The 14,899-nt window shown below is 34.2% G+C and overlaps 2 protein-coding genes across 7 annotated transcripts in view; one reads left to right on the top strand and one right to left on the bottom strand.

Moving 5' to 3' along the window:
* Positions 1-2,627, top strand: part of LOC106059948 (5-oxoprolinase-like) — a 29,574-nt gene extending 26,947 nt beyond the window's left edge. The window contains exon 33 of the mRNA XM_056034746.1: positions 270-2,627. Within this exon, the coding sequence (XP_055890721.1) occupies positions 270-440 (171 nt within the window). The 3' untranslated portion in view covers positions 441-2,627. The remainder of the gene's footprint in view (positions 1-269) is intronic.
* Positions 2,628-7,832: 5,205 nt separating this feature from the next.
* On the bottom strand, positions 7,833-14,892 carry LOC106059949 (kelch-like protein 26). 6 transcript variants are annotated; one of them, XM_056034754.1, is made up of 4 exons: positions 14,749-14,892; positions 13,748-14,052; positions 11,961-12,085; positions 7,833-11,127 (listed from the first exon to the last, which is right to left on the bottom strand). In XM_056034754.1, the coding sequence occupies exons 2-4, from the start codon at positions 13,945-13,947 to the stop codon at positions 9,533-9,535; spliced, it is 1,920 nt and encodes a 639-aa protein (XP_055890729.1). In that variant the 5' UTR covers positions 13,948-14,052; positions 14,749-14,892; the 3' UTR covers positions 7,833-9,532. The 6 variants fall into 6 exon arrangements, with proteins under 6 accessions (XP_055890729.1, XP_055890724.1, XP_055890725.1 ...); XM_056034749.1 differs by having other exon boundaries at positions 14,591-14,889; XM_056034750.1 differs by having other exon boundaries at positions 14,640-14,889.
* Between the last annotated feature and the right edge of the window lie 7 nt (positions 14,893-14,899).

Raw genomic sequence — 14,899 nt, 5'->3', positions numbered from 1 at the left:
TTCGGAAGCCAAGCACTTTATCGCTCAGCCACAGCGCATCTGCACTATATAAAAACAAGATTTTAAAAAAAAAATTTCCCAAATACTTTCCTTTGGGTAACATGTTCTTAGACCTGCATTCATTTTTCCATGCTTAAATGTTTGCTCCTCTTTGATAGCAAACTGAATAAAGTATGTTTCTAGAATCAGTTCAGGTTTGGACTCTCTGTTATTCTATATGTTCAGATTTATAAAGATGACATAGCAATCAAGTTTTGTTATTCTATTAGGATGTGTTCCACCTTGAGACACCAGGTGGTGGTGGCTATGGAAAGCGTAAACTAGACAGTGAACAGACTGACCAAACTCCAAGCAAGTATGACAAGAAAGAGATTCATGGCCCCCATATACTTCAGTCTGGCAGTTTACTCAGCTACAAGTTACTGCAAGAATCTGCTTAAGAAGAGGAAAAGACATTGCCATTACTACGTATATTATTAGATGTATGTGTTTAGCAATTATTGTAATGAATGAATTATTTTGATGTAGTTTTCTTGTAACACAGAATATAAAAAAACATATACAGGTTGTGTTTGTGTCTTTATCTGATTTTTTCTACACTAAGAATTATTGATTTGATTATCTTTATTTTAAATAACTTCTTTATTAATGTCTCCTTTTTAAAGTACACTTAGAGAAATAAAAAGATTGTTAAATTACATAGAATTCATTTATGTTGTGGTTTATGTTATGGCACGATTAGGAATTAGTTATTTGTTTCATAGAAAGAGAAAGTTTTGAGTCATGACGCGACCAGTAAAAACAAAACTAGGATTTTTAGGAAAAATAGCGAAATGTAAACATTACTTTTGGCGTCTATAGAGAGAGGCAGTTTTTATAGGCATATAGATTTAGCTTGAGGACATTCAGCGGTTCTCTTTGTTATTATTAAACTTCTTAATCAACGTTGGCTATCAGCGTCGACTCACTTATATTGTTGGCTTTTCGCCTGTTATTTAATTTCGTTATTTGAATGTTACCTCCATTTGACTTATCTACATTGGACGCAGGGCGAGGGGGGCCTAACATAAACTTGCAAATCTTTGATGTACTCCTACTTCTGTGTGTAGTCTAGATCTGCATCTGCTTTGCTCATATACAAAATAGACATCAGATTGTTCCCAGTAAGCATTTATGTTTCCTAATATCATTTTTATATCAGTGAATAAACTTTTTTTTTCTTATTTTTTGTCTTTTCAATAAACTTTGTTCAACAGTAAGATATTACATTTCTCAATAACAACTGTTTCGTTATAATCAACTGTTTCATTATAATTCACTGGTTCATTATTTTATTCATCCTCTAGTCATGTCTTTCAGAAATGTTTAGAAATAGTTGTATATATTTTATAAGATGGCTAGTAAACTTCAGTTTGATATTGCTCTCAGGTTACATATTTTGTTATTGAAGTATCTTTTAATTATGTGTTCTCTTTGCATACAAAAGAAATGGCATGTTTGTAAGAAGACAAAGATTTAAAGGGACATGAATGTTGAAATGAAGAGTTCTCTTACATTCAGGGGGGGTGCATGTTTTTATAATGTCAATATGCTAAGATATTTATTTGTGTGTGTGTTTCTAGACTAGGATTAGTTGACAAACAATGTAACACCTCTCACGGGACTGTAATCTTCATGTTTGAGTGGTGGTGGTGGTCATGTTGAATAAACACTTAAACTGTACTAAACAAGTCAGCTACAATTAATATTACTTAATATCTGGCATTAAGTTATCTGCTGACTATTTTAATACCTTTAAAACCTCACAGTATTGTCTAGACCATATTTTAATTGTAAATTTTAAGTTTTTTTCTTGACCAGTAATGAGCAAACTCCGGCCTGTGGCATTGGTTAGTCTGCCCTGCCCCCTTGTTTTGCAATATCAATAAGAAGTGAATACTGTAACTGCCTAAATATATAACCAATGCATTTAATAACAATTGCTCCTAGAGTTTTAGCTCTATTGTTTTTAATTTAGTGTCCTTAACTTTGTTTATTTGATTGTGAAAATCTCCAATTAAAAAAATAATATTATGATTCGACAAAATTATTTCCTTTAAGTTTTTTACCCGCTCTTAAAAAAGTTTGACTACCACTGGTCTACACCATATCAATTGTAAGGAAATTATGCCTGGCTAGTTTAGCATCAATGTGTGTGTTCTTCATTTTTTCTTTGTACCTCACAGGAAATGAAATACAGTGAAACCTTATTACCAAGGTCATTCTCTGGATTAATAAAAACTCGGACCAGATAGAGATTGTGTGAAAACAAAACTCATTCCCTGCTAAGTTTGTTCAAATGTTATCGCTTTGTGTCAAACACAAGAAGAGTGATTGACTTCTCAAAGTAACTGTGATGAATGTTAAGACTAAGTCTGTCAAAGTCCTGACAGTCTCCATTAGTCTCACCATTGTAGTTCCTTTGCTTTTTGTTTTAATCATGCATTTGTTATATAGTGAGATATATTTATTGTTTAACAGAAACCTCATTTGTGTACTCAAATTCAAATATTGATATCAACTTCAGTTTTTTATTTTCATTATCTAGACAACATTTTTTTTGTTGGACCCTGGCATTAAATCAGATACCTAAACATTGTTTTCATTCATTCTTTTTTGTTTTTTAAGTCTTAGCTGTTAGTGTTTTGTTTCATCAGCGGAAATCTTTCAATTTGTCCATTTCCAGTTGGGTTGTGGTAAAGTGCTTGAATTTTGAGACACTGCAGGACAGAAGACTAACAAGATTACTAAGACAGTTTGTGTGGAAACACAAACTCAAAATCGGCCCCCAAAGTGATCCACCCAGGCAGGCTTCAATATTTTCAGAAAGAACATCCGAATGAAATTATATCAAAGACAAATTAGAGATAAGAATAGAGAAAGAAGGTTGACAGATCTTGTGTAGTGCCCCAACGGTACAGCAGATCAAAGGATAGGTGCAAGTGAATGTAAAGATGTGAACCTGGCCTAACTAGTTCCCCATTCAGACCTTTTGGTCTATAGGGCAGATGATGTAAAGCTCATCTGTTTTTGTGGCCTACGGTTAACGAGGGTGTCATGTAGCCAGCACAACGACCAAACGCCTTTACTTTCCCCCAACTAATATCAGGTACCCATTGGAGCTGGGTGGACTCGGAGGCGCCTAAGGATTCCGAAGTTGAAAATCCCAGGATTCTAACCCGGGGCCCCCGGTTCGGAAGCCAAGCGCTTTACCGATCAGCTACCGCGCCTCTACTGGCCTAACTGAAGTCTTATAATAGATGTAATTGTTTTGAAAAGGATCAATCTCTTTTTCGATTGCACAACCAAAAAAAAAAAAAAGAAATTATTTCCTCAAAATAAAAACTGTACACGAAAATGACGTTTACAAGATTACTATTCGTTTTAATGTAGGTCTAATACTAATTAGCTTTTTCTCTTTAAAAAAATGCTTGCATAACTGATTTTAAAAATTAGATTTTTTCGCTTTCAGAAAAAAAAAAGTAGCCGTTGCATCAGAACTTTGAATGGACTAAAATATTGTAATGTCGGATTTTCAATATCTTTTCTAGTTTACGAGATCTAAACGGGACAGACGGACAGACATTTCGCACAAAACTAATAGCGTCTTTTCCCCTTTCCGGGGCCGCTAAAAAGAAAGCAACATAGCAATAATACATAAATCACAGAACCATAACTTACAAGTACAATAGCACAACGTAATAAAATACTCAGACACAAAGGCACATTTCTTTTTACCTTATGCTAGGACTAATTCATACATGCTAAAGCATGAAATGGGTTGCCTGAATCAGCCAGGAAAACCAATGACTTAAACAGGGTTCAAGACTCTAATTAACATCTTTTCTTATATAATACAGACGTTACTTCAGAAAAGAGGATGTTTACGTCCTACGCGTCATACATCTAGTCATGCATGTTAACCAACGACTTAAATTCTGCCAAGTCACTGGTTTGCATGCATGCATGACTATATAACTTCGATATGCGTTGGGCGTAATTATCTTCTTTTTTAAGGAACATGTGTAATTTATAAGAATGTAACCCTAAAGATCTTACATTTCAATGTCAAGTGTGTCTATAAATATGTGTATGGATAGATAGATAGGCATACATGTTCTCTCTCCTTAGAAGGCCTATAGGCCCTGTATATCTATTATCTTTCTCTCTCTTTTATCGTACTCTCTTTTTCATCAAATCTTTTCCAAGTTCTTTTTTTTTTCCCCTTTTACTTTTATCTGAGATAGGGCCTACATCTTATTGCCTTTTTTTTTTTTTTCAAACCCTCCCCATCGTAACGCCGTTGTTACTTCCTTCTCGCTGGACAGTCGTTTTTAATTAACTGCCCTATTAAGTCCAGCTCTCCACACTAGGTCTGCAGGCCTTCAGTGAGTGACTTCCTTTCTAAATGTATAGCAGCCATGAAAAGAACATCTGTTGACTCTGAAACGGAAACAGGCTCCTGATAGACACGCAGCAAGTTAGCGTAGCGTCAGGACGCCCCCCTACCGCCCCGTTGCCCAGTTTCCGTTTCCCCTCTTCCCTGCGTCCTTCCCATTCAATTCAGTTTTATTTCCCGCGGTACGCTCATATCCATGTTCTACACATACACATGTGGGGGGGGGGGCAGAGATGGTTTTTGGGGTGGGGCTGAATTGAGAATAAAATTTGCATGCATGAATGAGCATCGCGTGCCACTCTAGCGTAAAGAAAAACGTTTTCATCAGAAAAGAACAGCAGGCCCTCCCCCCCCTCCCAACCCCTTGGGGAATTCATTGGTTTGATTTGAGTGGTTGATACTTTACGCAAATAAACGTAAGCAAAAGGGCGAAAACTCGACGGATCGTCTGCTGTCGGCATGAGCTCTATGGAATATGTCAAGCCTTACAGCAAGTTGAATATATTTATTAACTATTTGGTAATCATGACCTAGATACAAATATTTATGCGAAATTAGGCTGTGCGGCATTTTTTTAAACTTCAAAATAAGAATTGAATGGGCTGAAATTGGGGATAAACTTTTAAAGTGCTTGTCCAGTATCTGAGCTTTTAGTAAAGTATCTCAGCTTATAAACCACTTACTTACAAACACACAACTTCGAATAGCTCAGAAATAGAGACAGAACTTACTCGTTCTGGTGCAGAGCGTGAAGCGGGTTGCCTGAATCAGCCAGTAGAGCATTAATCATAATATATAAATATATATAGAGAGAGAGATATTATGAACGTATATAATTTAATGAGAGAACTTTCAGGAAATAAAGACATGTGCGTAGGCCTACTTGCTGTTAGGCCTGTATATATTGACTGTCACGGTTAATGCGACAGAATGATAGGTTTGTAACTATAGCCTAATATGTTTGCTTCGATAGTTCACTGCATTATCCATAAAGGCAAATGTATACAAATCTATAATTATGTTATGTTTAGGCCTATTTGTATACTGTAGTAAAAGTGAATATCAAAGTTATCTTCCTCAACCCAATTCTCTCAAAAGATGCACAACCAATAACAGTCAACCTTAATATTAAATAGGCCTACACATCGTATGGCACAGCCCTAGTCTCCTTCAACTTTAATATTAAATAGACTACACATCGTATGGCACAGCCCTAGTCTCCTTCAACTTTAATATTAAATAGACTACACATCGTATGGCACAGCCCTTGTCTCCTTCAACTTTAATATTAAATAGACTACACATCGTATGGCACAGCCCTTGTCTCCTTCAACTTTAATATTAAATAAACTACACATCGTATGGCACAGCCCTTGTCTCCTTCACTCCTATTGCTCGTTCTCTTTCTTTCTGTCTTCTATTTTTTTTTCTTCTCTTATGCGTTTCATTATTATTCATTAGCTACCATCTCTTGAAGAGCTCTTCCAAGAAGGATGCCTTTCCAAATCACTCACGATTCTTAAAGACAACATGCACCCATTAAACCACTGTTACATAAGATCTGAACGAAGTGGTCGTCTCCTTTCCATTAGGACTAAAACTGAAAGATTTAAAAACTCCTTTATCCCACTGTCGGTCAGAGTGTTACAAGATCAGCTGTCGTCATCGAGAAGTACATAGAAGTCAAATTCATGAAGCGCTGGTTGTGAGTGTGTATGTGTTTCGTGTGTGAATGTTGTTGGAATTTTTAATCAATATTGTTTTTGTGCGGTAGTTTCGATGAGCTTGTCAATTGTAGTCAAACTGAATTTCCATTAGATTGGATCAATAAAAATTATCTTATCTCATTAGTAACAAAACAACGGATATTCCTCTTATACAAATAAGATAGACCCCCCCCCCCATCAAAGTTGTGTTACAAACAATTGCTTCCATTAGGCCTACAAGAGTTCTAAATGATCCAAATGTTAACCTAAACATCTACACGTGTAGGCGCCTTGTGTTTTATGGCCTAATAACACGTTAGGTTATCCCAAAAGATAATTGAATAACATTTAAATTTGATTGGTCTTTTTTTTTTTTAATATAACTTTTTTTTTCTTACTTTAAATTTTAAACTTCTTGCCACCTGTATGACCTAATAAGTATTTGCTGGTTATCAATGTTCTTATTGCTCCCCTTTCCAATTCGCCCCCCCCCCCCTTTTTTTTTTGCCAATCTCCGCCCCCCCCCCCCCCTCCCAAGCACCTAATAGCGCGGTGTGCCCCACGCCTTCTTTGTCACCGTACGAGCGTAAGATTATAGAAAGTTATGAAGAGCGGCAGATGTTTCAGGAGGAGGGACGCGACGTGCGTCTGTACCACAGGGTAAAGGTGAAACAAAGAGGGCGCTGTGCAACACGTGGTGAACATAGCGCCCCTACCACACAAAGACGTCAATAATTTTTTTTTTAAGCCATAACCCGAAATGTGATAGGGGGAAACTGGTGCCGGCAACAGTTTGTATTAAAGTAAATTAGCAAGATATCCAGCTGTGTCGGGATGTGGCCAATTGTCATGACGTCTGCCATGTTTCTCCCCAACTGCTCTCTCCTTGTGAGCTCAACGAAGATTAGGCCTACTTTACACATTAAAAAAAAAAGTTTCCCTACACAGATTTAACCAAGTAACGAATATATCCCGAAATTCCGAACATAATCTTTAACATTTTAAACCAAATAGCAAGCAGGCAGGTACCTAGAGTTTCTTTAACATAACTCTGTACTCAATATATCTAGCAAATAGGTCCGACCTCAAGTATCTCTAACAAAACGTATATCAAAGAATGTCAAACTAATAGGTGCGGATCTCCTTTAGGCCTTCTCTAAAACGAGGGTTAAACTCTATCATAATGTAGGACTCACTTTGCATAAGCTCCCATAAGAACAGAGATGGGGGGGGGGGAAATAAAACTCGGAATACGCTTTTGTTATCTTTTGCAGAAGTACTAGCCTGAACATATGGTAGCCCAGCAGGGCCAAAATTTCCGTTTCGCTTTTCAAGTCTACACGTGGACCCTGAAAATATTTCCAATATAAAAAAAAAGAGACAACAAGCCAACCAGTCAGACGTCAGGCACATTTCTTATTCCATATGCTAGGTCAGATTTGTACAAGTGCTCCTTCTTCCCCAGTGCCATTAGAGAATGAAATTGGTTGCCTGAATCAGCTAGAAAAAACAACGACTTAGAAGAGTTAAAGTCACTGATTAACATGCGTGACTAGATTGACACATGAAATGAGCAGAGATAAATTTTCTTTTTTTGAGGTAACACCTGTAGTCTATAAGATAAAACCACTGAATTAGATAAAAAACTAATATTATAAAACAAATCCACAAATAGAAACAACAAAACAAATCATTGTCTAATATATTTATTCAAACTATAAAATTTTGTTTGCTTTTCATTGAACCTATTGTTGATGTTTCATCTGGTCACTTTTCTTACACAATGTTGTTGATATTTTTTTCTGGTCATCATAAGAAATGTAAAAACTAAATAAAGAAATTCTTCTCTCTCACACACACATTGCGTCTTTCAAATATACATTTATATTTTAAACCATAAATCTAAACTTCAATAAGTAAAAAGCAGAGATCTTCATATTTTGTCATGTTAAAACACAAACAAAAAAACAAGCAAATAAAATAGTCTGATGCATTAATCAATATAATTATAATGCTTCTATAAATATTCTTTTTTTTTTTTAACTGATCTTATCTTATAAAAACACTGTCAAGTGTATTTGGAATGTTTGTGCTAAATATAGTACCATAGACATGTCAAATTTAGGTTCTAGATATTTTTAATCTTGGGAATTTAAAATATAAATGGTTGAGTCAAATCTTGTTGAATGGTAAAAACATTATAACAAATTTCTTATATCTTATCAAATCAATATTTGTTGACTGCAAGTGACTTTAGCAACTTGTTTTACAAATAAATAATTTCTACAGCTAAAAAAAAATTGGATCGGATTAAAAAATGTAAGTTGACTTGGATGACTGAGACTCATGGGTAAATGAGTGATGAAATAAATAGACAATGGATGGAATTCAAATGTAATGAATGATAAGCACCATAAGTCACATAAACAGAGATGAAGAACAAATGCAGCTAAGTGCATGTTACACAATAAATAAAAAGTGTTTAACACATTTACAATTTTAAATGCAAAAGGAAACTTGTGTTCACCAATGTTTACCAGACCAAACAATGCCAGTGTTAAACCTGGTTTGGAATGAGAACACAGTCCATCTACTACATTGTGTTGTAGAGAAAAGTCTGCAAGTTCTAGTCAGATGTGTGTTGTCATTGCAATGCTACAAAAAATAAAACCGCACAAGTTTCAAATGTTATGGAAGTATAAATTAAGCAAATTAAATAGATGGCACACAATATTCTTCTTCTAGTGTTAGCATCACTAAATGATGACGAACACTACATGTAGACCCAGAGTTAATATGAATGTATGGTGGACTATAGAACAGCTACATTCTGAACTGCTGGTAATGACTAGTTAATGCAGACTCTATTTTAAAGACAAAAAGAAGGGTAACGTGTGTTAATTTCTTCACATCCAAAATCCTTAAAATATAATCCTAATGGGATAAAGTGATGAATTAATACATTTTAAGGTTTGCTATTTTAACTTTTAGTTGTTCTTTTAAAAAAAAAGGATATATTATAGCTGAAATGCAATTTTTTCTGTTGGAAGGGGGGGGGGATGAAATGGTGGGTAGGGAAGATGCTTATGAATAGGGTTTGAACTCAGAATCATTGTAACAATAACCGAAAGCAGAAATCACACATTCAGAAGGAAAATTAACCCTTGCTTTTAAATCAAAAGGAATTCTTTGTTACCCTCTATTAAAAAAATAAAACAAGTTTAGGCTACAATATAAATATAAAAAATATCAAAAGCTCATTATTTGTTACAAAATTTAAATGTAAAAATTTTAAATACGAGATTCATTTTTACCAATGTATCAAGGCATTGAAATATTAAAGGTTCAAATAAAATAGGGACACAAAAAGAAATAAATTAACATGAATTTATGTAGTAGGCACAAATTTCGGTAAATACAACGAACAGGAACCATGTTCCCATAATGCAATGTTTTGTTCTGGCCCTTGAGCCCACTTTTGAAAGCGAAGATCAAAAGTATCTATAGTCCTACATTTTTGGGCATGATCTCCATCACACCATCCTCCTATGGCATAAATACAATCTTGGTCTAGCGTATAGGTACCATAAGTACGTACAGTATTTAATGAGCCAACCACTTCCCACGAATCAGTACAAAAGTCATAGCAGTCTATGCTTGTGGCCATCACTCTTCGATTGGTTAAAGCATCAAGATGCCAGCCACCTATGACATACACTTTTTCCTCCCAAACAAACATAGAATGATCTGCTCTTGGGGTCAACAGGTCGGCCTTTCTTTCCCATATATCTGTTCGAGGGTTGTACAGATAAAAGTCATTGAAAACCTTTTCCTCAATTTCTTGAATGCCACCAGAAATAAGCACAGTCTTCCCAAAGCTGGTTCCAGCCAGCTGCGACCTATTTCCAGGAAGAGATGTGATATATTTCCACTTGTTAGTTTTAGGGCTGTACACCTCGCAAGGTGCCACATCTTCCAAAGTGGCATCAGAGGCAAATGGATCTCCACCTATGGCATAGATTTGATCTTCAGTTGAACATAGAAGAAATCGACACCTCTCCTGATGCATTGGAGCAATGCTTATCCATTCATCCATTGTAGGTGAGTACCGAAAACCAAATGGGTGTGCAATTTCTTGCATATGATCATTAAAACACCCTCCAACAATATACAGCTGGTTTTGAAATACACACATGCCAAAATTGATCTGGTCAAGATGGGGAATTTTGGTGAGGTGCCGAAAGGACATTGTGCAATAGTCCAAATACATGACATTGTTTGTCATTCCAGACTCTTTACGAAATCCACCAGCGACAATTATGTTGGAGTGAAAACCTCGGCTATTGATCAGTCCTGGAAGTTTGTGTTTTTTAAAAGGTTTGAAGTTGGTTTCTTTCAATTCTATTCTGGTCACTGAAATGTTTGAATTGACTAGAGGGTTGTAATTGGTCACATTTATGATGGTGTCATCAAACGCTGTTGCTGGTGTCACCCCGTTAAGTAATCTACCAAGAGACGGTAATGATTCCAGCAAATTGGGACAGCTGTCGGACAATTCAATCCACTCCTTGGTGTTAAGAATATTTTCTAACTCACTTGATGAAATATTTTCAAATATTACACATTGCAAAACATTCTCCACCTGACTAAGTCTTTCAGCTGGGAAGTAGGAAAACCAGCTCAGAACAGACATGAATACATCAATTTCTTTACAGTTGACTGGATAGCCTGACGACAAGACGGACACGAGAAACTGGGGAGTGATATGGTGAAATTCACAACACATAGAGAATGTGGCCCAGTTTCTACAGATAAAGTTGAGAACGTGCTGCTGAAGATGCCTTAGAGAAAAAAGTTCTGCTACTCTTGCAGTGTTGACACAATTCTCTAGAGTCAGGTGATTTTTCAAGTAGTTCTCACAAGCGTTGATGACTGGAAGTATCTGAACATGTGTAGCTCCGGACAAAACATCAAGTACATTATCTGATGAAAAAAAAAAAACCATTAGAAGCGCTTAAATGATAAAAGAATTTTTTAAGTTAGTAGTAAGTAATCTAGAGAGAATGCAAAATGACTGAAAGCTAGAATTGAATTATGGTGGCAAGTGGCAACAACCCAAAAGTTTAAAAAGAAGAAAGAAGGGCTAATTGAGCATATGAAGTTAAAGCACTTCTTGGACATTAAGAAACTAATACAAATTGTGTATGTATGTATTTACATAGGAATGATTAGAACCAAGTTTTAAATGAATTAAGTGTTAGCAAAGTGTTAATATATTAATTTAGTGAGGTAGGAATTTTAGATGCAAGAGTCAACTGTCCTTTGCCTCAAATTGGTTAAAAGAATTCATAATAATAAATGCAGATACTGTATAAACACTTGGCAGTTACTATGCATGAAATAACTTTGGATTTGTAGTATATTAATTTTGTGCTTGAGATTTTCTTTGATGGATGCAGGTAAATATCTTGTAGCTGCTTTGAAAGTGCTTAGAATCAAATTCAAGTTAATACTGATTTTTATCCATTTTGTTAAAGTGTTTATATATTAAAAAAAAACAGTGCTTCTGACCTAGTTCCTGATTATTGCTCACTTTTTTAAAGTATCTTAAATCTAAAACAACTGAGATTGCCTTGTACCATAGCATCAAGTTATTTCTGGGAGTTTTCTAGCACAAATAAGAAAGCAGGGGGAGTCAAGCATTGCCAACACTTTATGACATCTCCAAATTACCATCACTAACATCAGAAGTGTCCACCTTCCAACATTAGTAGTAATATTTCTAAAAAAAATCATTTGATGACTTTGGAACTTACCAGAATCTAAGTTTATGGTAGAATTATAAGCAAAATCTATTAAATGTGCAATGCTTGAAGCTGTGAGCCCATTGAGACAAACTCTAGATTCTTTACATTCTCTTAGACCATCAGTAAACATTGCCCTGAAACAAATGAAAAGTCCAGCGTAATTTCTAAAAATTTCAAAGTTAACGTATTGCATTTTTTAAAAAAATCAAATAATATTTAAATTTCTAGCAAAGTATTTTTTCATTTCGAGAAAGTCTAGCATTGCTATTATCTTTAACTTAAAAAAAAAAACTTGTCCAATTCTTTTCTGAACAATTATTGCAACTTTATACTATTTGTGTACATTTGCATGCTATCATGTTAGTGCAAAACCAAGATAGATGCTTGAAAAGTCTTCACTCACATTAGCATGACAGTGTAACACCAAGATAGATGTTTGAAATGTCTTCACTCACAAATATTTGTATTGCAACTATTTCTCTTTACTTATTTGACAGCTTTAAGGCCTACTTCTTCAACTAGCAACAATTTAAAACTATGTTATACTAATCACATATGCAAACATTAGAGACCTAAAATCTCATTTGTCTGAGAAAATATCATGCATAACCAAGAGGTTTAGTTTTTATTTTCAAGGCAACTCTGCATTGGTAAAAAAAATTTTTCACAAAATTGACTTTCTTAATTTTAAGATCAAAACTTTTTTTTTTACATTAAAGAAAAGATGCATGCATTAAAAGAAAGAGAATTATCTTATCTTAAAAACCTAAAATATCAAATAAGTGACAAACCTCTTGAAAAAAAAATTAACCTTAACATTTCTTTTGCATTTATAAGAATGGACAAAAAATATACATGAGAGAGCATTTTCCCAGTCTACTGGATATAGAATGAAGTCACTTAGATATGGGTGAAAATAAGATATCACGTTGCATATACACGGTAAAGATGTAAAAAAATAAAATGGAACCTGCCAGTAGAATGGAAACAGGTAAATGTTTATATTTTTATAGTGACTTCTGACCCCAAAAAATTGTTATAACATTCTTTTTTTTTATCAATTGGATTAATTAAAGTCTTGGCAGAGTTCAAAGCAGATACAATTTCTTGGATGACCTGTGACATTCAGGACACATGCATTTTATTTAAAAGATTTTTATTAAAGTCTAATTTTGTATAAAATTTGCTGTATCCATCTATTGATTTTACCCATAAAAGGTTTCCATAATAAATATAAAGACATGTTTCTTATTCCATATTAATGCTAAAACAAATACACAAAAGTGCTTAATCAGCCAGGAAAAATAATGACTAAGCAGAGTTTAAGTTAAATTAACACACAAGACTACATTAACAACGATATGCATCTATAAATGTAATTATATGTTATCTTATCTTATATAATACAGATGTTACTTAAAAAAGGTATACAAAAAAAAGTAAAGTTTTCCTTTCCGACATTGTGATCTATGGGGCAGATGAAGTAAAGACAGCTTTATTTTATTTTTGTACATTGCTTCAATTTTATTTGTGTTACATGTTTTATAAATCATATTACTAAGCCTTAAGTGTAAACTGCTTATCAAAAGCAAAGATCAGAGTAGAAAGCCATCTTCAGGATCTAATTGGAAATGAGATTGAGCTCGTTTCTGACTATAAAGTAGGAGTTTATTTATATAATATATCATGACATAAATTTTGATCTATTAAATTTAAGAAACAGACTTTTGTAAATTTATCTTATTATTAAAAAATAAATCAATTACTTTATGAGATTGATAAAATATAACTCTTACCTAAAATAATCACTGCATGAAGCCAAAACAACTCTATGTGCTGGGAATTCTCGGCTTTCTGCAACAAGTATAACATCAAAAAGCTGTTGCATTTCTCGCAGATGTTGTAAGCCTGCAAGAACTGATTTCCCATGGTCAGTTGATTCAAATCTAACATTGTCCACAATGCCACCAGTCAATGTTAAACCAGAGTTCATCATTATTTTCAATACTAATAGTTCTTGATATAAGAGTCTCTAGACTCTCAAAGTAAGATCTACAAATCTTGAGTCTGTTTCAATTTATTAAAATAAGATCTACTGGCCCTGAAGATAAAAATTTATTTAGAATGTGCTATCCTTCTCAACATGTCATAACAGTACAGATCTAGATCTAGACCTGCACTGATCACTCAAATTCTAGGACATAGATCTTAAATCTTTATTTTAGTCTAACTTCCTTCTTTCACTTGACTTATGTTAACAGGAATGTTTCTTATAGTGCTATAGAAGTTATTTTTATCTAACTTAACATCCTTATCAAAAGCCTTGAATAGGTTACTTAATACTAGGTAGATCTAGATTTAAATTTAGAACTAGAATAATAGGTCTGTCACGCACTATACTAGTCTATATACTTGTCTTAGTATAATTAGATCTATAATTAAGCACAGAGAAATATGATTTAATTATTTTATATGATATCTAGATCTAACCCTAGATTATATTATTTTAAAAAAATGCTTATTTATTATATAGATTCTAAATAAAATAATACATTTTTAATCAAAAGCTAGACCTATAAGTATAAGTAAATATTAAAATAAAGTAGAAGACCTAAGAACTACATCTACTAATTACTAACTTTAGTAACTTTTTTCTTATAACTAGACTAGACGGTAGACTAGACTCACTAGACTAGTAAATACTAAAATAGAGATTCTGGTTAATAACCTTTAATGAGAAACACTACGCGCATGTGTCGTCCATGAAATTTAACGGCACACTGATTTAAATACACACAGCAATGCGACAAAGACAAAGCGTAGCTCATATGTTCGTAAAGGGAGTAAGGCTTCCTTGTATAGGAATGAGATATGTTATTCTTTTGTTTAGTTACGAAGTGGCAGCTGTGCCGTAGCACCTGCCTAACATAAGGTCTATTTTAAGGTCA

This window comes from Biomphalaria glabrata, chromosome 7 (assembly GCF_947242115.1).
Source record: "Biomphalaria glabrata chromosome 7, xgBioGlab47.1, whole genome shotgun sequence".
Lineage (NCBI taxonomy): Eukaryota > Metazoa > Mollusca > Gastropoda > Planorbidae > Biomphalaria > Biomphalaria glabrata.
This window is presented reverse-complemented; position numbering and strand designations above follow the sequence as displayed.

Excerpts from the sequence above, each read along its gene's own strand:
- LOC106059949 (XM_056034754.1), bottom strand. The coding sequence starts at position 13,947 with ATGATGAACTCTGGTTTAACATTGACTGGTGGCATTGTGGACAATGTT. Across the intron at positions 12,086-13,747 it reads TCATGCAGTGATTATTTTAG|GGCAATGTTTACTGATGGTC; the intron begins GTAAGAGTTATA and ends CATTTGTTTCAG. Across the intron at positions 11,128-11,960 it reads TACCATAAACTTAGATTCTG|ATAATGTACTTGATGTTTTG; the intron begins GTAAGTTCCAAA and ends TTTTTTCATCAG.